Here is a 19,942-nt window from a genome sequence, read left to right on the forward strand (position 1 = left end):
TATTATTGTTTCAGATGGCGACACGACACGACAACGACCCAGTATAATCCCACAAGTGGGGTCTGGGGAGGGTAATATGTACGCAGACCTTACCCCTACCCCGAAGGGTAGAGAGGCTGTTTCAGATGGCATTTTATCTAATTCATATAGTCAAAGTGTCTTGAAGCTATAGAGAAATTTGCTTGGGGAAAAGTAATTTAGGTGGTTGGATAAATTTTCCAATCTTGATATTATCTATATATTAAAGAACATATATCCTGGCAACAAAAATAACAATTCTGCGGGAATACATTCTCATAAAGCTATTCTAATATTCAAAAGTTATGGGAAACCACTGATCCTTATTCTGAATTTGACCTTACAAAATCAGGCCAAATTATCTCCTCCTCTAGCTACTTCTTTTTAAAGGGGAAGTAAGGGTATTATAAGTTTTTTTTTTGGGTACTAATATAACCTAGAAGACTTCCATTTACATGTGAAAACTAAACATACTCATATTTCCTAGCATGGAAAAAGGGAAAAAGATGGCTCCATACTAACTTTCCTGCCAGCAACATTGATATTACTTAATTTCTTCTGGCACCAGACTAAGTAATCTCTCCTTAATCTTGGTAAACTTAGTACTCTTGATACCAGTTTTAGTTCCACCAGCGACGTGAATAACGGATGGCTTAATCGACCTTCTTGTTGTTTTTGGAACTTCTTCACTATGCAATTGCCACTTCTTTGTACATCCTTAAGCTTCCTCTCCTTCTGCATATAGAATCAAGTTATGCATAATAGAGTTTAGAAACTAAAAGAAAGACTTCTATGAGTAAAGATGACAAGCAAACCTTTTGAAGATCTGATTTGATATTCATAAAAAGCTCGGTTTCTGCAGTGTCCATTTGAGTTCCTTGAACACCCTTTAAGCCCAAATTAGCTTCGCGTTTATCAGCACGAAGAAACTCCCAGAAAACCTGCATTGTTTCCTTAATAATTTCCGCCAACTTCACTATGGAGATGACATTTTTTTCCCCTTCATTTCTGCCTTGCTTTTCCTTTGAACGATCATCTGCTAGACGGTGAGAGTACACCCCTCGTTACTTATGAATCGAACTATTTTAGTAATGATTCAGTGAAAAAAAGTGTACCTCTAATGCTCGGGACCTGAAGAAAGCTACGGAGCATGCACCTCTTCCTGACATAATTTTGGACTCGAGGTCCTTGAAATGGCTCATCCTCCACAAATCTTTGCAAAAGTACTTGAAATTGCTGATATTCTCCAGCTACTTGGTTGTATGTGTGAAACTGTTGAGGATCATGTTCTAGCAATTCCTTTGTTTTACCATATTGCCAACAAAGAATTTCCCATGAAAGGCAAACTTGTCCAATATATACTAGTTCCAAGTCTCTATTCATTTCAGTAATGGATTTTTGTGCTGGATCAGCAAAGATTTTCCTTTGTTTGTTTGCCAAGAAGCTAGGCAAAGCGAAGGCTTTTGTTATTGAATTTGATGACTTTTTGCTTGACATAAACACTTCTGAATCCTTAAGTTGAAGGAAACCTATGTTAAAAAGTAAAACATCAGAATACATGAGTCTAGGACTCAAAACAACATTTCAAGAAGCTAATTCTAGGTTAATGAAAGGCAGCCTGGTGCCAAAACATCTCGCATTCATGCAGGTCTAGGAAAGGGTCACACTGATGTAGGTAGAAAGCAACCATCAACGACTGATTTCAGAACTCAGAACCCACGAGTTGTACGTCATATGGAGACAACTTTACGTTACTCCAAAGATACTTTGCTAATTCTAGGTCAACGATTTTTTTTTATTAATTCATCTTTTAATTCAACAAATGTTTTGACAAAAAAAATTGTCTTATTTTTTTTCTACAATACTAGTCCAAGATGACTACTCTAAATTGGTTGCGGGGTTGTTCTATTCTCCCTAAATTAGCAATTTGATTAGACCAAGAAATTATTAGTGGAAGGACCTAAAAGTCGGTTGAATGGCATTAAAAGCCACTGATTATAACATTAAAATTTAATAATTGCATGACATAATTGAAAAGGGACAGCAAAAGAGTGTCCCTTTAAGCATTTGATAGTGGGTACTTTCAGAAGTGGAGATAATGTCACACTGCTCTTTTCGAAAATCTAATGGTCAAAAATCATGCAAATTATCAGACAGGACAATAAGCATATTCTGATGCTATTTCATATTGGACAAGAGAGGGAGGTTTGACACAACTTATAAGCGGTCCACAACCCTTTACCTCACAAGCTAGTTTTTGTATCGAAATTCAGCGGTCCGTGACAAAACAATATCAAAGCCAACTTGTCACACCAATGGCGGAGGCGTAATTTCCGCTAAAGAGTTTAAAAAAAGTTAAAAAGTAGAAGAGATTGTGTGACCAGCGGGAACTACACCAATTACCTCACAAAGATGTTGAACCCCTTTGAACATTGAGCTATGTTTTTGGGCTGTGTCATAGGGATTCATAATATAATATACAAAGTCATAAAACGGATTTTACCTTATATATATATAGCGTAGCAAAGGGGGTCCGGGTGAACCCTTTTTTGCCCCTCCTCCCCACTCCCCCCCCAAAAAATCCGCTCCTGCGTCACGCCCCAAACCGGTGCCGGGTGAGGGTGTGGCGCGGTCTCACATAGGACAGGAAACCAGCTTATAAGCGTTTTATAACTCCATCTTATGAGCTAACTTTTATAGTCAAAGTTAGTTGGATGAGTGACAAAATGGAACAAGCACAAGGCTCAAAGCAGAAATTTGGTTGTTCAGCGTGCTTATTGATGAATTTAATCCTAGAGTTTACTGAAAATGACATGAGTAAGGGGCCACAAGATTCATACATATGCTGACTTCATCAAGTATTTAATACTGAAATGGACAGAAAACAAACACATCATTGTTCTACACCAAACAAAGATTTAACAATTAAAGATGGAAGTTCGATTTTTTTTTTTTTTACCAAACAGCTAAAAGAGGTAACTAGTTTGAAACTTACTGATAGCATTCAAGGTCTGATAATTCAAGATATCCAATTTTCTCATTTTTTCAGCATAGCTTTTGTAAAACTTCTGGATTTCTTCAATACAATCTTTATACTCAATCTTTTCATCAATTTTCAGTGGCTTCAAATCTTCTACTACTTTAGGAGATTCACTATCTTCTGATATAGTAGGCAGCCCTGTGATTCTTGAATTTTTCATTTCCATTTTCATTTGCCTGACTAAATTCTGATGTTCCAATAAGATATCATCTTCATCTGAGTCTGTATCCCATGATTTTCGACTCGAATTATGACCTTGAAATTCTTGCAAATCATCCATTAACTTCACTTCCTCAGAATTCATATCTGTTTCTTCAACTCTGTCAACTTTTTCAGAAACAAACTCATCTGTATCTATTGCATTAAAATTATGCAAAGAGGTTTCCAATTCTATAAACCCCATGTCATCATTTTCCATAAAATGATCAGAATTCAAGAATCCATTAACATGTACATCAGAAGTTGATTTTTCACTTATAATGAAATCCTCAGCTCCAATAGTATCAGACCCTTGAAACGAATTTCGACCTAAAGAATGATTCTCAGGAAACAATTGAATTTCATAACATATATCTTCCAAATTCTCTGATTCCTTATCACTAAAAACTTCATCATTTTGCTTCAAATTCTCTTCACAACAAATACTTTCAACATGCTCTTCTGCTAATTCTTGATCATTAGCTTCTTTTTCATCAAAAACCTCAGCTTTTGCTTCCTCTTTATTTTCTGTCTCAAGTACATGTTCTTGAATGTCACTTCCATTTTTGAAAAAAGAGAAATAGAACAATTTTTCCTTAGAATTTGGTGAATCATCAAAACTCTTATGAATCTCTTCTTCTTTTCTAATTTGATCCAACTGAAACTCCTCAGCCATTAAAACTTCTTCTTCTCCTTCATTAAAATTCACAAACATTTCTTGAATAGTAAAGCTTTTAACTTCTGGCTTTTCTATAAATCCGAAAGCATCTTGTCCATATTTGTATTGAAACTTACTCTGTACAAAAACAGAGCTCTCTGTTTCAACACCCTTCTCATCAAATTCTAAACTTTTGTCACTTTTGCATTCCAATTGAATGGCACTAAAATCTGAATCATTCTTCTTATAATCACCCTCCACCATCCTGCTACAAAACCAAAAGTGACAAAAACTTTAAGCAAATATAACAACAACAACAACAAAAAACTCACTAAATTTAAATTTTTACAAGTGACGCATGGGGAGAGTAAAATATACACAACTTTATCCCTACCTTGCAAGTATAGAGAAACTGTTTGACTCTCGGTTAAATTAAATAATCTGATGAAAAAGAAGATTTATTTATCATACCTGTCTATGTATTTCTCCAAGAGAAAGAAAATCTTGAACATGAAGCTAGAAAAGAAACTCCATAGGGAATTGACACACCAAGTTATTGTTGTGTACATAAATTGACTCAAAAACATTTTATTAAAGTGGCTTTTGAGCATAAAATGTTTATTGGTACTCATGCCTTTTCCAACTACAAGTAAAGGAAAAAAGGAACACAAGCTAATAGTAGTAGGCTAGTAGTATAGTAATCTTGAATTCATAGGAGAAAGTGGAGAGACCACTAAAGAAGAACGATATTTGAGGAGAAAAATCCTAAGCATCTGCTAAAACATGTCTTGTTTTTACTATTTTTTTGGAGACCTAACATGTTGGCGAAGATTGAGGAAAAAGAGAAAAATGAGAGAATTTTAGAGAAGTCGTGAGAGTGAAAGATATGGACATGAAATTGCTGAATGATCAAAGTACAAATAAAGAGATGATATAAATTTGTTTTGTATAGAGAAATGACAAATGGGGCTTAGCTATTTCATAATGTTTTTTGTCGGTTAAAGATTTTGTATGGTTTTGGTGGGGCTTTTTTTTGTTTGTTTTCACTTAACATTTGACACGTTTCTTAGGTGAGTGGTAAGGGTCAAATTTCATTAACAATGGAGAAAGTCTTAGTTTTCTTTTTTAATCTTTTTTTTGTAATCTTAGGTATTGTTTATTTGAAATTATTGGTTCGATTAGTTCAGATTTCATCAGATAAACTTACTTAGGAAATAGTTAAATTAATTTATATTGCAATGCATAAACTCTTCAGATTACGTCGAATAGGCCTACTAAGGAAATAACTCAATTAATTCAAACTGTACCGGATGGATCTATTAAGGAAGTTGCTTCTAACAAAGTGGGCGTTTGGACATAAGAATTATAAAATTTCGAAAAAAAGTAAGATATTTTCAAGTGAAAATTAGATTTGTATTTGGACATGAACATAATTTGAAGCTATTTTTAAATTTTTCTGAGTGATTTGAAATGAAAATTTTGAAAAATAATTTTTTAAAGTTTTTCAAATTTTCGATTTTTTTTGAAATTCAACTTCAAGTGAAATATGCAATTTTTTAATGGCCAAACGGGCCCTAAAAGTTCTCCAATTACATAATTTTAACTTAATAACCTCTGATTTAAAGCGGAGAAAACATTACTTATTCCACCACATCTCATACGGTGAGAAAGTCGTGTTTGGATATTTGCTTTTTGGAACGTTGCTATACTCTTCTTTTGGTGGTGAGTCTTTGCCTTTTGTGCTTTGGGCCTAGTCAAAGACGTGAAACTAGTTCTTAGCACCAAAAAGGAAAAAAGCAAGGACTTGGTACAATAAATGTAATATTGTTCGCATTAAATTTCTTGTAACATAATTCCCGTGAAGGAGATTTACTGAATATGTTGTACATGAGAAGTTGAGATTGCAAGAATCCAAAGTTCCATCCCTCTTTTTCTTTTTTCTTTTTTCTTTTTTCTTTTTATCCCTCTCTTTTTTTTTTAAATTTTTCTTTTTCTTTTTCTTTTCCTTTTCCTTTTCCTTTTCCCTTTTTTAACAGTGGCTAATATATTATTTTAATGTGATATGAGGTAAGTCATCTGTTTTTATATATATATATAAAGGAGAGAAAAAAAATCATGGTCAATCGTACTACGAATTGTTGATACTTTTCTAAATCGACGCTATAGAACTGGCAAAAAGGCAATCAGATTTGGTAGAATATAAAATAGAAAAGTCATAAAATCGGTGGATTGAATTTCTCCACATAAGGTAGAATTGGATTCGAATTCCACAAAATTGAAATAATGACATCCACTTAACCAATATGAGCATTTGGTGCAACTGAACCAATTTGCTTGCCTATTCATATGACTTTGGGGTCGTTGTGTGGTGTAAACAAAATTGACATTTTGTTTATTAGAGGAAGAATAAAATGAGGTTTACTTGGTAGTACTTGTGTTTTTTTCTTCCTCCTGTTTTAATGAAACAGTAGAGATATGTACTGTCATAATCAAGTCTATGTCTCGATGATAATCAAAGTCTTTCACGTATGAACAACGTCTTTCAAATGGTGACGAGAGGTGTACCCAGGATTTAAAGGTAGCGGAACACATAAATGAATTGTTCAACTAGTAGCCATGTCAGACTTTTGATTAAGAATAATGTATGATCGTTTTCAACTTATATACATTTATATATTCAAAAAATTTGTCAAAATTAATGGAGTCCGGTGACTTCTAGTACAAGCATAGATAGCAATAAAACGATGAATGAAGTCAAACTTGAGTATGGACGAAACTCGTTCATTTTTATCCCCTTGTAAATCAAGCAAGATCACATGGAGATTGAAAATACCAACAAAACACTCTAAGTTATATTTATATTTGCTAGCTTAACACTAACTTTTCGATATAAGTTGGCTGGAAGTAGTTTTGATTATTGATAACGAGTGGAAACAAATAATTCGATCGGAGAATTTGTCGAACCATACCATACGGGTTCGACAAAAGCAAAAGATAATTCTAAATATAATTGGTCTATTTTGGTCCTATATTATATGAAAATAAAATCTGAACTCTTGATTTTAGATGAATACTATTTTTCTCTTTTATTTTTCTTACACCTTGGGGATTAAACGTGAATCTCCGTACTTCAATAGACTCGAAACTCTTATCCTAGCGATTGAAGGTAAAAGTACCTCACTAAGTGAAAATCTCACTCGCATTAATTTTAGATGAATACTTATATTTTAAGGTTCTTTTCTTTCTTTGGACTCCATATCAATATGAGGAAGGTTATCAAAAAGATAATATCTCTCAAGACCAAATAGCAACAAATTAAGGTAAATGAAATAAATTCCTTTTTTTCGGTTAGTTAAAAGAATTTCCTTTTTGCTTATGCGTTTGTCTAAGTGAAAAGGTAAAAGATCAAATAGGAAAGAAATATTTTGCCTTTCACTTTCCATCTTTTGCTGGACTTGATGTGGAAAAAGATAGAAAAAAATCTTAACTATTTTCCGTAACTTTCTCGCTGAAAGACACACAAACACTGAGAAAAAGTTCACTTTTAGACACTCTCCTTTTCTTTTGATGTCACCCATGCAGCATTTAATAAGATATATTTTCTTTTTCCTTTAATTGTTTTTGCTAATTATCACATGATAATATCTCCCAAGGTATGACCTAATGATCGACAAAGTGGAAAGAAAACATGAGGTCTCATCTTCAAAGCAAACGAAAAAAATAACACTAGATGATTTTTTCTATTTTGTCCCAGCTTTGATGGACACTCGATGGAATAATCATTTTATTCGAACTCATAAACCATTATTAAAATTTGCGGCCGTTAAATCATTAGTTTTTCTATGATATTTTTCTTTCTATTTGCATAAAGTTAAATAGCAGAACTTCTCGTCGTCACATAAAATGTTGGGCTGCATGCCTTTAAGATAAATAACACAAGATTGTGATAGGGGGCGTTTAATGCTTTAACTTAAATTAATATCTGTGCATTCATGTTATTGAGGTGGCGAAAAATGTACATCAAAATTCATGCATTCGAGAACCGTCCCCGTGACCCATCTCTGTCACATATAAACAACCGTTAGCATGCTTGTGAATTGTTGTGATATGCACCACTTGTGAACCGTTAGCATGTAGCTTTTAGGCTTAGGCGGATTCACGATTTAAGTTACGGGTTTCTATAGCTAGTACCTCAAATTGAAATACAATAATAAATGTTTTTACAATTAAATATTTATAAATTTTTTTACCTAATTTTTTTAATACGTATATAAATTGGAACAAAAGCTACTAAATTCACATGAACTGTAAGATATGTGATAGATCTGCATCTGCCCTTGCTTCAAGGATGAAGTTGAGCCTATACAATAGATCGGTGAGGAATCCTTGTGAGCAAGCAAAGGGTGGATCTATAATATTGGTATGGGTTCCCGGGAACTTAATAACTTTTATTCGAACTTTGTATTTATATTGAAAAATCTATTAATATATAGTTATTTTTAGCTTGGAACCCATAAGTAAAATTAGTGGTCGGTCGAGTGGTAAACGGAGGAAACAAATTAAGCTATGTTCCGGAGTATCTAGCTAGGGTTTGAATCCCGGTATACCCTTCTTAACTTCACTTTTTTATTTTCACAAAACAACACATGTAAGCACTTTTTTGTTTCCTTTTTCTTTTAAAAACAGACCAGCCAACATTAAAAAGACATTCCTACTTAGGATCAGTTTTGCCCAAATGCTAAGAATTCATAAGGTTCAAATTTTGGATCCGCCTCTGTGTGCGAGCACCAAAATGACAATTACTAATAGGGGTGTTTATCGGGCGGATAATTATGTTTCACGGTTCCGCTTATGAATTATCGGATTATAAATTTAGTAATCCGCTAGCCATCCAATAAGATAATGGGCGGATTGGTATCGGATAAATAGTTATCGGGCGGTTTATCGACTAAACCAAGCAGAAAATTTTTGAACTACCAATACCAAATAGGTGAAGAATAAAAATAGAAAGTTGTATATGGTCGAAATCGAACTCGGAACCTGACGAATTGGAGATCGACCCCGAGTCCCACTGGGCCAGAACCCAAGATCAGAATGTCCATCCTCAAGAACAAATGAGTTTGCAATCCCGGACTCGACCATGACCCTGAACAAGCTTGAGGAAACATTATCAACAGAAGGCCGAAATACCCGTGACCGGTCGGATATCACGGCGGGAATCTCGGCACATATCAATAAGGAATCGGCAAATCAGCAAATCAGGAGATATTTTATCTTTTATAGAGTTGTACCTAATGTAGGACTTTCCTACTATATAAAGGGGGTTTGATTACTTGTAAAACACATTTTAATACGCATCTCAAAGAAATATACTATCATTTTCTCTTTCGACTTCTTATTCAACCATGTTTTAATACTGATCAAATTGCATTATGTTCAAGGGTAGTTCACCTCCCAAGGTTGTTACTATTCCATTCGTGTGGTTTGAATCTACTTTATCACTGCTTATTTTAATTATATTTTTAATTTATCGCCTTGTGTCAATTTAATCCACGTATCCTTAAAACCATTTACAAATTCAATTGTTATGCGATTTTGAGGGTAAACAGTTTGGCGCCCACCATGGGGCTAATGATGATAGTGGTTATTTGATGCAAATTTCTATAGTACACATTGGTTTACATTTGTTCTTTGAAGTGTCTCTAATTTTAGGTTAAACTTCAAAATGTCAAACTCACAATTAGTACCCTTGCCTGCTGACAATGAGTCCGGTCACCATGGTGAAAATAACAACATAGCGCCTAGTAACGAGATATCACCCGTTGATCCTATCAAAATTCCAATCGTGGACCCGTTGGACGCTAACTCGCATGTGGCTATCGACACAAACCTGCCTACTGACCCTGAGAATAGCATCTACGACGGAGCCCGATCAACGATACAAAATACTCAAAATAATAGAGGAGACAGGATCAATCTACGGATGATCTTCGAAATGTTACAGGCTCAACAGGCCGTGATAGCTCAATTACAAAACCAAAGTCGCACATCGAACATAATTGAACCCGATATGTCCCATGAAATCGCTCGAGGAATGAACCGGTCGCAAAAGGGTCGAATGGAGATGAGTCGGGGACCAATCCCGAGATCATAAAAATGCTCGAGGAACTTACAAAATGGATAGAATCAAGGAAAAGAAAATCGAGCCAAATGACAAGAAGGTAGAAACCTATAATTCCAGGGTCGATCAAATCCCGGGAGCGCCGCCGGTACTGAAAGGCCTGGATTCCTAGAAGTTTGTACAAAAACCTTTTCCCCGAGTGCGGCTCCAAAGCCGATCCCCAAAAATTTTTGCATGCCCGAGATTCCTAAGTACAACGGGACGACCGACCCAAATGAGCATGTTACCTCTTACACATGTTCCATTAAAGGGAACAACTTAGAGGATGACGAGATCGAGTCTTTCCTGTTGAAGAAATTCGGGCAGACCCTGTCAAAGGGAGCTATGATATGGTATCACAACTTACCCCTAATTTTATTGACTCATTGCTATGCTTGTAGACTCTTTCGTGAAAGCACACGCCGGCCATCAAGGTCGAGACTAGAAAGTCGGACCTCTTCAAAGTAAGACAAAAGGATAATGAGATGCTTAGAGAGTTCGTGTCCTGTTTTCAAATGGAACAGATGGACCTTCCACTAGTCGCTGATGATTGGGCCGTTCAAACTTTCACCTAGGGATTCAATGTTTGAAGCTTAGTGGCTTCACAACAGTTAAAGCAAAACCTGATAGAATATCCGGCTGTTACTTGGGACGACGTGCATAATCGGTATTAATAAAAAATTAGAGTCGAAGATGACCAACCCGGGGTCCGTTTATCCCGTTAGAACCGTTGACGTAGTCAAGAGAGATATCGACCGCGAACCAAGGTCAAACAGGGATCGGTATCAACCTTACAATGGAGATCGAAGAAGTAGTGGGTCCGAGCGAAATTCTATGCGGAGTGAAAGGAGAGATCATCGAGGTCAGAATAACCGGGATCATGAGCAAGAACTGTTTCGACAGGCCTATTGGGCCTAAGGAAGCACCAAGGTTATCGGAATATAACTTTAACACCGACGCTGCCGCTATCATATCAGCTATCGGACGTATCAAAGACACCAAATGGTTATTCACACTTACAACGATAAAGTAACCAAGCTCGGGTACAAAGCAAGAGGCTAGATAGCAATTACTGACACCGACCACGAACCAACTGGATAAGCAGGGTACTAATGAAGACGATGATTACGGGGTTTCGAGATATTTTATAGTCCCTGATGATTTCGACGCCACTAAGTCAATGGTCGAGGAGTTTGGAACAGGTCGTATTGATCGTACATCTACCCGATCAAAAGGTATACCTGAGCATGGGGTTAACTCCCGAGCTCAAGAAAAAATTCAGTTAATTTCTTTTAGCTAACATAGACTATTTCGCTTGGTCCCATCTAGATATGACAGGGATCCCACCAGAGATAACCATTCACAAGCTAATACTGGAACCGAAATCCCATCCAGTCAAGCAGAAGAGGAGACCCCAGTCCGGGGTCAAACATGCCTTCATCAAGGATGAAGTATCTACACTCCTTAAAATAGGATCCATTCGGGAGGTTAAATACCCGGATTGGCCAGCAAACGTAGTATTAGTCCCTAAAAAGGGAACATATTAAGAATGCGCATAGATTATAAATATTTAAATAAGGCATGACCCAAGAACTCTTTCCCATTATAACAACCCGATCGGTCGTTTCGAGAGTTGTAGCCCCATTTCCCCATTTCATGCTTCTTTTTTGTTCTACAGCTGTGATATGGCTTATCGGGTTAGTCGGTTCGGGTCCGAAGTGATTTCGGAGTGAATGGAGACACTCAGTCTCTTAATTGGAAGTTTAAGTTGGAAAAGTCAACCGAATATTGACTTATATGTAGACGACCTTGGATTTGAATTTTGATGGTTCAGTTAGCTCCGTTAGGTGATTTTGGACTTAGGAGCGTGTCCGGAATGTGATTTGGAGGTCCGTAGTAGAATTAGGCTTGAATTGGCAAAAGTTGGAATTTTGGCGAATTTGACCGGCATTGGAAATTTTGATTTCAGGGTCGGATTTGATTTACAGGAATTGGAGTATGTCCGTGGTGTCATTTATGACTTGTGTGCAAAATTTGAGGTCAATCGGACGTGGTTTGGTAGGTTTCGGCATCGTTTGTAGAATTTGGAAATTTCAAGTTCTTTAGGCTTGAATTCGTGCGAATTTTGTGTTTTTAATGGTGTTTGAGGTTATTTGAGGGTTAGACTAAGTTCGTATGGTACTTCGAAACTTGTTGGTATGTTTGGTTGAGGTCCCGAGGGCCTCGGGTGAGTTTCGGGTGGTAACGGTTCATTTTTGCCCTTTGAGTGATAGCTGATAGTATTTTTCTTCTGGTTTCCTTATACGCGATCGCATAAGTTCACCCGCGATCATGTAAGCTTATTTAGGGCATAGGTGATTTTGTTCTATGTGGTTGCAGACTAAGGAACACGATTGCGTAAGTGTATTAAGCTGTGCTTCACGAACACGTGGCTAAGGTCGCGTTCGCGTAGAAGGATTTGAGCAATGGAGGAGGTGAGGAAATTTCTCTACGCGATTGTGTGAATGTGGGTGCGATCGTGTGAAGGTGGGTGCGATCGTGTAGGTCTCTGCGGCAGTAGTACGCGATCACATGGAGGTATCCGCGTTCGCGAAACATTAGCTAAGGGGCAGACTATTTTGTGCTCCACGATCACGATGCTATTTCTGCGACCGCGATGAAGGAAATTTGAGCAGACAATATTAATAAGTCGTCCATTTTACTTTTCCTTTTCCTTTTGTATTGCTTGAAGGAGGAGGAGCTGGAGGGCCTCTAGATCTGTTGTGATATGCTGATGAGGCCAGTATTAGTAAACCAACCTAAGGGGATGAGAATAATCAAAATAAGGAAAAACAAAAAGGTAACAAGTAAGTAAGGATTCTGAAATGTTTGCAGTATTTAATCACATATTGCGAAGCGACAAGTAGATTTTAGAGAACTTTAGATGCCAGTAAATACTTCATTTCATAATGTAAGATAGATGAATCCCAAAACGACACTAAGATAATAGAAAAATAAGTCATTACTAGCACTTGGCCTTATTACATTTCAAGAAAGCAAATAAATCTAGCCTACCCAGAAGGACATTCCCCAGATTCGATCTTCCTAACTCCATCATACAGGTCCCTGAGATCGCGCAGACCTAGCATTAAGTAGGCTCTGGCTAGATGTCCTCCTTCAGTTCCTTCAGCGTTCTGGCAATCCTCGATCCTCTTTATGACTTTACCTTCCAGCTCAACTATTCCTCACTCCAGATATTCCAACTTCCTATTGGAAGTGACTACCATTTCTTTCCATTCTTCGATCAACCTCACATTCCTCTCATATATTTCCCGGTTCTCATTCTTGGAGTCGTGGACCCTCTTGCGCAGCCTGTTGTATTTGACTTGAGCTTCAGCTTCTTCATCTATGATTCTATTCCATCGACTGGCTCCTAGCATCACCATTCCTTTTAGATTGTCTTCTAACCATGCCGAGTAGAGAGGCTCACACCCCATATGATACATGTCTGGCTCAATGGTGTTCTTTTCCACAATGATTTTGCAGTGCCACATGTGCTGAGCTTGGCACTTGTAAGGGATGTCATCATCTTGAAAGTCTTCCCTAAAATGACTCATCTTGGCAACCCTTGGTACAACCTGTTTCCTGTCTGCATGCCTCATAACTCGGATAGCGACATAAGGGTATATCCCTCTCAACCCAATCAGCACCAGGTGTGGAACGTCTCTGAATCTGATGATGAATTCGTTTTGGGAACCATTCAAACATCCATTGCACATGTTCCTCGGCCAGATTGTCGAAGAACTCTACCCATTCTTTGGCATTTTCTGGCTGAGCAAATCTGTTGTCACGCCGCACTTTTTTCTTCCGCGGAGAGGAGTCTGGGTTTCGACATTTATGGGGTGTGATGACTCATTTCCTTTTGGGAATTGGGTGTTTGAAGAGTCTCCACCTAACGGTTTTTAAGGTGCGTTAGGGCACCTATAAGGTTCAACTACAACTATGTTGATAACCATAGATAGGGTAAGGGCTTGAAATTATCCTAAGGGGAAAGTGTTAGGCACCCCTCAGGATCCACTAGTGTGGTTCCTGGCCAGACAATTTTTGTAAATTTGTGCAATTAGCATATAAACAAGTAAGGCTCAAGTAATAGGGGGTATAAGTTTAAATACACAAGTGCTCGAAAAACGATTAATAAAAGCAAAGTTTTGAAAAAGAGTTAAAATCTAAGCATACTTATAAAATAAAAGGGTGTTGCTATAGTATTTGTTTGGCACGAGTGGAGTATGATGTTGAGCATGATTATGCAATAATTAAAAGCATGTTGACATGTATTTGCATGTTAAGAAAGCGATAAATACAACAGTTTCATAAATTTAAAACAGCTATAAAGGAAGGAAACAAGAAAAGATATGTCAGTTCACTTTTGGAAAAAAAATTAAATGCTTAAAGGAACTAAACAAGTAATTGCACATAAAGGAGGGGTATAAATTCACAAGAACAATCTAAAATGGTAAAAGCCTAAATATCTCCAGCAGAGTCGCCACGCTGTTGCTCCCCCCTTTTTCCTTCCACGGAGAGGAGTCTGGGTTTCGACATTCATGGGGTGTGATGACTCATTTCCTTTTGGGAATTGGGTGTTTGAAGAGTCGCCACCTAACGATTTTTAAGGTGCATTAGGGCAACTATAAGGTTCAAATACAACTATGTTGATAACCAGAGATAGGGTAAGGGCTTAAAATTATCCTAAGGAGAAGGTGTTAGGCAGCCCTCAGAATCCACTAGTGTGGTTTCCGGCCAGACAATTTTTTTTAAATTTGTGCAATTAGCAAATAAACAAGTAAGGCTCAAGTAATAGGGGGTTTAAGTTTAAATACACAAGTGTTCAAAAAATGATTAATAAAAGCAAGGTTTTGAAAAAGCGTTATAATCTAAGCATACTTATAAAATAAAAGAGTGTCCTAGGTTTGCTTGTAATATGGATCACATCAATGCAATACCCGGTATGACACTCCTCAGAAGAGGGGATACACGTGGTATTAACGCACCGATAATCATACCCATATCTAATCTTTCCCACCCCGTGAAGGTAATTAGAGCAATGATTGGTCTCGACTCTTATTTCATGCTGCTACTCTTCCCTTCCTATTAGTCCCGGAGGGATTTAGGACTCCTATCCCTATAAGAAGGAGGTTCTAGGAAGACCCTCAGGTTTAAAGGTAAAAATGCTAAAGCGACATACAAAACATATAAGACTGCAATTAGGGGAAACACATAAGCAAACAGAAGGCTCAATTATACCTCCGCAAACAGTGGATATAGACAGCACGACTTATACACAGTTAAGGTCTGAATTTAGAATCCTAAAGAAGGGTGTTTAAGTCAGAACCAGATTCATTATATAACTCAGAAAAGAAGTCTGAATAAGGCCTTCCTGCTGGTTGTGACAGTCGAGAATTAAACAAAGGCAGTTCCAGTTTTAAGTAATTACCTAAGGCTTGCCTAAGCGTAAGCAGTATTCAAAAGTTATTCAGAATTGCTAAGACACTTTGAAGATTACTTTTATTTTCTAGGTGTTCAACACATTGAATTATTGCCAGTTGGTTGCAAAAAAAAACCGAGTAAAATTGTTTTATTCCTTTTTATGCATTCATAGTTAGCCTAAGCGTGCTTAAGCGAATATAAATGAAATCCTAAATACATGGTATCTAATGTACAGAGATGTAGAATGATGGATGTGCAGAATCCTAAGCAGGATTTCTATATGCACCAATATTACAACATGTAAACATGATTTCTAGAATATGCAGAAATGACATGTTTGTTTGTGTTGTTTAGCCTAAAACAGGATCTCTAAGTGTGCATGCCAGTAAGAACATGATCGCAGAAACACACATTTAACGCAGGATTTTCTAAGTGATATGATAATGAAATGGACATGCTGAAAACAGTAAGCTTAAGTCCTAGGGAACATCATCTCTAATGCATGAAATGAGTCATAAGCATGGTTTTTATTGCGCAAGTAGGAATATAAACCTAATAACATGTTTTCTACTCTTTTGATAGCTAAAACATACATAGTCACCCCTTTCCTTTCTACTATACATCCCCAGAGTTTTTTACAAATTATAACAGACCAAATGATTGAATTATATAAGAAATGCAAAAAATAAGAAGTTACAACCATAGAAGCCTGATTCTGACTTCCTCTATGAGTTATGTAATAAACCACCTCAGATGCCAAAATTGTTCCAAAGCCATTCTCATGTTTGGATGTGTCAGAGTTCCTTAAGGACCTCAAGGGATCCCAGGCAGTGCTCACACCCAGATGGCATAACCAAGAGAGTAAGTACAGTGTGGAAGGGCCAACTTTTATGTGTCCAAGTTCAGAGGGAGCTCAAGGGTTCCAAGGCAAGGCTCACACAAAAAGGCAGAACCTAGTATTCTAAGAGTATATATGAGAGTGCTTGACATATTTTGAAAAAGAGTTTGTGTAAAAACTGGATTGTCAAATCCAATTTTTTTAAAGCAATCTGTAACAGAGATAATTGAAAGCAGTGGTAGTAGTAAACAAAACTCAAACACCTTGAGAGGCGATCACATACAGAATCAGTAGCCACATAGGGGTCAAGGGATTTTGGGATACATAGACACTTGTCTGTAAGCACATGACCCCAACAGGGGTTTGGCTTGGACATACACAGCAATAACTGATACTGGCATAATCACAAACTAGCCAAACGATCATAAACACACGGAAGGGATAGGGGTTTGGTATTCATAAGATAGCAGGTACACAATAAGTGATTGACCAGGTATGCCTTGAAACACACATAGGGAGTGCATTAATCTAAAGGGGAAGGGGAAAACATTATAGCGTGCTGGTAATGTAACTTAAAAGAATCACAAGCAGAAGTAGACCAAAAATGAGAGAAATTGGAACAAATAAAGAGGCATTTTGTTGTTGAGGCTTTAAAAATGAAACCAGGACATACCAGTCAAAGAAGCAAAGTCCATAAAAGTAAAGCGAGTAGAATTCCACAGTCTAGCCTTGGCTTTCAGCCGGCTAGACAAGCAGTAGTACAAATAACAGATAAAGAAGAGACAGTTTGAGTGTGTAAGTGTGTGTTCTGAACTAAAATGTTCGTGTCTTTAAAGAAAAGAGGGTAGGGTATTTATAGCTTTGAAAACGAGTAGAAAATAAGGAAACAAGTACAGTTTTAACACAATCATGAAATAATCACAATCAGAATCAATTAATACAAGCAATTTCCTTTAATCAAGGAATTATTGTTCAAACGGATACTGACAGGAATAATTAAGGAAAGAAACCCAATTTGAGAATGATTGATTTCTGACCCTATAGGGATATTAAAAGTATAGAGTAAATAATTGAGTCTAAGTACAAAATAGACTTAATTGGGGAAAGGATTCAGCAGGGGTATAACATCACAACAAATAAAGGAAAGGAATCAATCAACTCAAACAAACGGGTAGAATTAGGGGATTATAAGAAAACCTTTGCAATCAGTTGTAACTTGAGGAAATCAAGATCAATCAAGAAAGAATTATGATTCTGCACTTCGCCATATAAATAGAGAAGACTGATCAAGAGTATTAGACATGCAAGGCCAACCATATTGAAAAAAGAAGCAACACAAACATACAGTAATAGCAGAAGTAGGATAGGACTCAGTAATAAAAGAACCTACTCAAAGCATGGTAGTTAACAAAGTCAAGTAGTCACATAGAACCAGAGTGAAAAACCAAACTAACAGGTAAGAAGGTCGAAAACAAGTAAAGAACCCGTTAAACTCGTAGTAATGAGAGAGGAAAACCTTTTAAGAAATTAGGGTTTTAACAATACTTGAGTTAAAAATGGTAAGAACTCTAAATCAGTCAACAAAGAAGAGGATCCAAACACAAGAACTTAATCGAAACAAGTATACGTACAAACAAACAAAGACAGCTTCAGAACCCGGATAAAACCAAAAAATACCTACGGTTTTAACATGATGAACCAGGTAGAATAAAAACATGAACAAATCGTTTAAACATAGTAGAATCATAAAAATACTGAAAATCGGAGAAGATATCTTTTGAAGAGGTTGAGAAACCCTAATCGTTGAAGACGAAAAGTCGTTTTGAAAAATCGGAAAACCTTTAAGGAAAACAATTGAGAGGTTAATAACATACACAGATCTAAGACAGTTCTGAAAGAAAATTGGAAAGCCTTTGAAGTTAGGGTTTCGGAGAACCTAGAAAGACGAGAAAGACTTCGAAAAGTTACTGATCTAGCCAAAAAAATCAAGGATCTGACTCGAATAGCCGTGGATGGCCGGAAAGAAGCTATGGATAGGAGTTGAGCAAGGACTGGACCAGATCTTTTCGAGATCTATCCATGAAATCACACAAGAGGGCCACCAGGGGACGTAGGAGACAAGTACGCGTCTCAAACAGCCGTGGGAGTCCATAGATTGGGGGGGTTGAAGGGAATTAGGGTGGATTTAGGTGGTGGTGGCTAGGTTTTGAGTGAAGTTGCAGAGAGAATTTGAGAGGAAGGTGATTCAAGGGCGGCGGGTTGGTGAGAATGATTTAGGTTAGGGTGGTCGTTTGGGTTAAAAAAGGTAAGAGTGAACGGTGGTCATCAATCTGAATGATCAACGACCTAGATTAAATGGGGTAGGTAGGGATCCGGGTTCGGGTAGGGTTTAAAAGGGTTAGGGTTGGGTTACAATTAAAATTGGTCTGGGGGAATTGGAGTCCAATTTGGGCTAGATTTGAAATACAAAAGGGGTTGTTATTTAAATAGCCAGTTTTCCCTTTTTTAATTTATAAAAATAATAAATAGTTTCTGAAAACTATATTGAAAGGGATAATATGATTTATAACACATAATTAACAATTTAAAAATATCGGACCCAATTTTATGAATATAAAACCTAATTAAACCTTAAAAGGGCTAATATTGTAATTATGTGCAATTTAGCTTTATAAATAATAAATGAAATTATAAAAATTACTTTAATAATATTTTGGCATAAATATAAAAATCCAATAGATGTATTATCAAAAATAATAATTTTGGAAATAATTATTGGGGATTTTATGGATAAAAAGGGAAATAAATCAATTTAAAAACCATAAAAATTATGAGAAAAATAATAAAACACTTGGACATGCTCATATATTCATATATATGCTATTTTGAAAGTATTTTGCATATTGAAAATATATAGGGAAGAATTAGGTATCAACAGCTGCCCCTCTTTACCCGAGAAGGATGAAAGAGTTGTCGGGTAAAGATATGATGGCCAATTTTGACCGAGCGAAATGGGTTGAAGAAGATTTAGGCCGCACCCTGGCTTTTGAGTTTCCTACATATACCTGGTTTTATAGGAATCAGGTCGTATGTAGTTCAGGATCCGTCGACGGAGTATGCCGATGGAAACTTTTAAGAACGGACGCAATATCTAGAGCCGGGTGAGTGACAGGTTTACGGGAATGATTAACGTTTGATATGGCTGAGGGAACTGGAGCGGAATTTCTCCCTCCGGGATGGCCGTTGCTCGCGGTTTACCTGCAACTAAGCAATACAAGCATATGTTGTACGTAAATTTAAACACGATGCAAATTCCCGTTGGACCATGAATGTTGTCTTTGGACAACGAGGATGACGTCCTTATACCATGATGTCCTGAGCCATGAAAGGTATGATAAGGGATTCGCAGGCCATGAAATGATGTTCTCGGGCTATGAGGATGGTGCCTCCGAACCAAGACGCCTTTGAATAATGATATGCAAAATATTGAAATTGATCCTTAGGCCATGACATGGTGTTCTTGGGCTATGAAGATGGTGACTCCGAATTATGACGCCTTTGGATGAG

The 19,942-nt window shown here is 36.9% G+C and overlaps 1 protein-coding gene across 2 annotated transcripts; it reads right to left on the reverse strand.

Moving 5' to 3' along the window:
- Nucleotides 1–279: 279 nt before the first annotated feature.
- LOC104224157 (uncharacterized) lies at nt 280–4,821 on the reverse strand. 2 transcript variants are annotated; one of them, XM_009775743.2, is made up of 5 exons: nt 4,386–4,821; nt 3,014–4,179; nt 1,134–1,547; nt 834–1,054; nt 280–753 (listed from the first exon to the last, which is right to left on the reverse strand). In XM_009775743.2, the coding sequence occupies exons 1-5, from the start codon at nt 4,544–4,546 to the stop codon at nt 502–504; spliced, it is 2,214 nt and encodes a 737-aa protein (XP_009774045.1). In that variant the 5' UTR covers nt 4,547–4,821; the 3' UTR covers nt 280–501. The 2 variants fall into 2 exon arrangements, with proteins under 2 accessions (XP_009774045.1, XP_009774044.1); XM_009775742.2 differs by having other exon boundaries at nt 3,014–4,182; nt 4,386–4,817.
- Between the last annotated feature and the right edge of the window lie 15,121 nt (nt 4,822–19,942).

The sequence above is a fragment of the Nicotiana sylvestris genome, chromosome 10 (assembly GCF_000393655.2).
Source record: "Nicotiana sylvestris chromosome 10, ASM39365v2, whole genome shotgun sequence".
Taxonomy (NCBI): Eukaryota; Viridiplantae; Streptophyta; class Magnoliopsida; order Solanales; family Solanaceae; genus Nicotiana; species Nicotiana sylvestris.

Bases quoted from the DNA above. Each gene is read 5' to 3' on its own strand.
- LOC104224157 (XM_009775742.2), bottom strand. From the start codon at position 4,546: ATGAGTACCAATAAACATTTTATGCTCAAAAGCCACTTTAATAAAATG. The intron at 1,548-3,013 runs GTAAGTTTCAAA...TTTTTAACATAG, and splicing joins TCAGACCTTGAATGCTATCA to GTTTCCTTCAACTTAAGGAT. The intron at 1,055-1,133 runs GTACACTTTTTT...ACCGTCTAGCAG, and splicing joins TCAGGTCCCGAGCATTAGAG to ATGATCGTTCAAAGGAAAAG.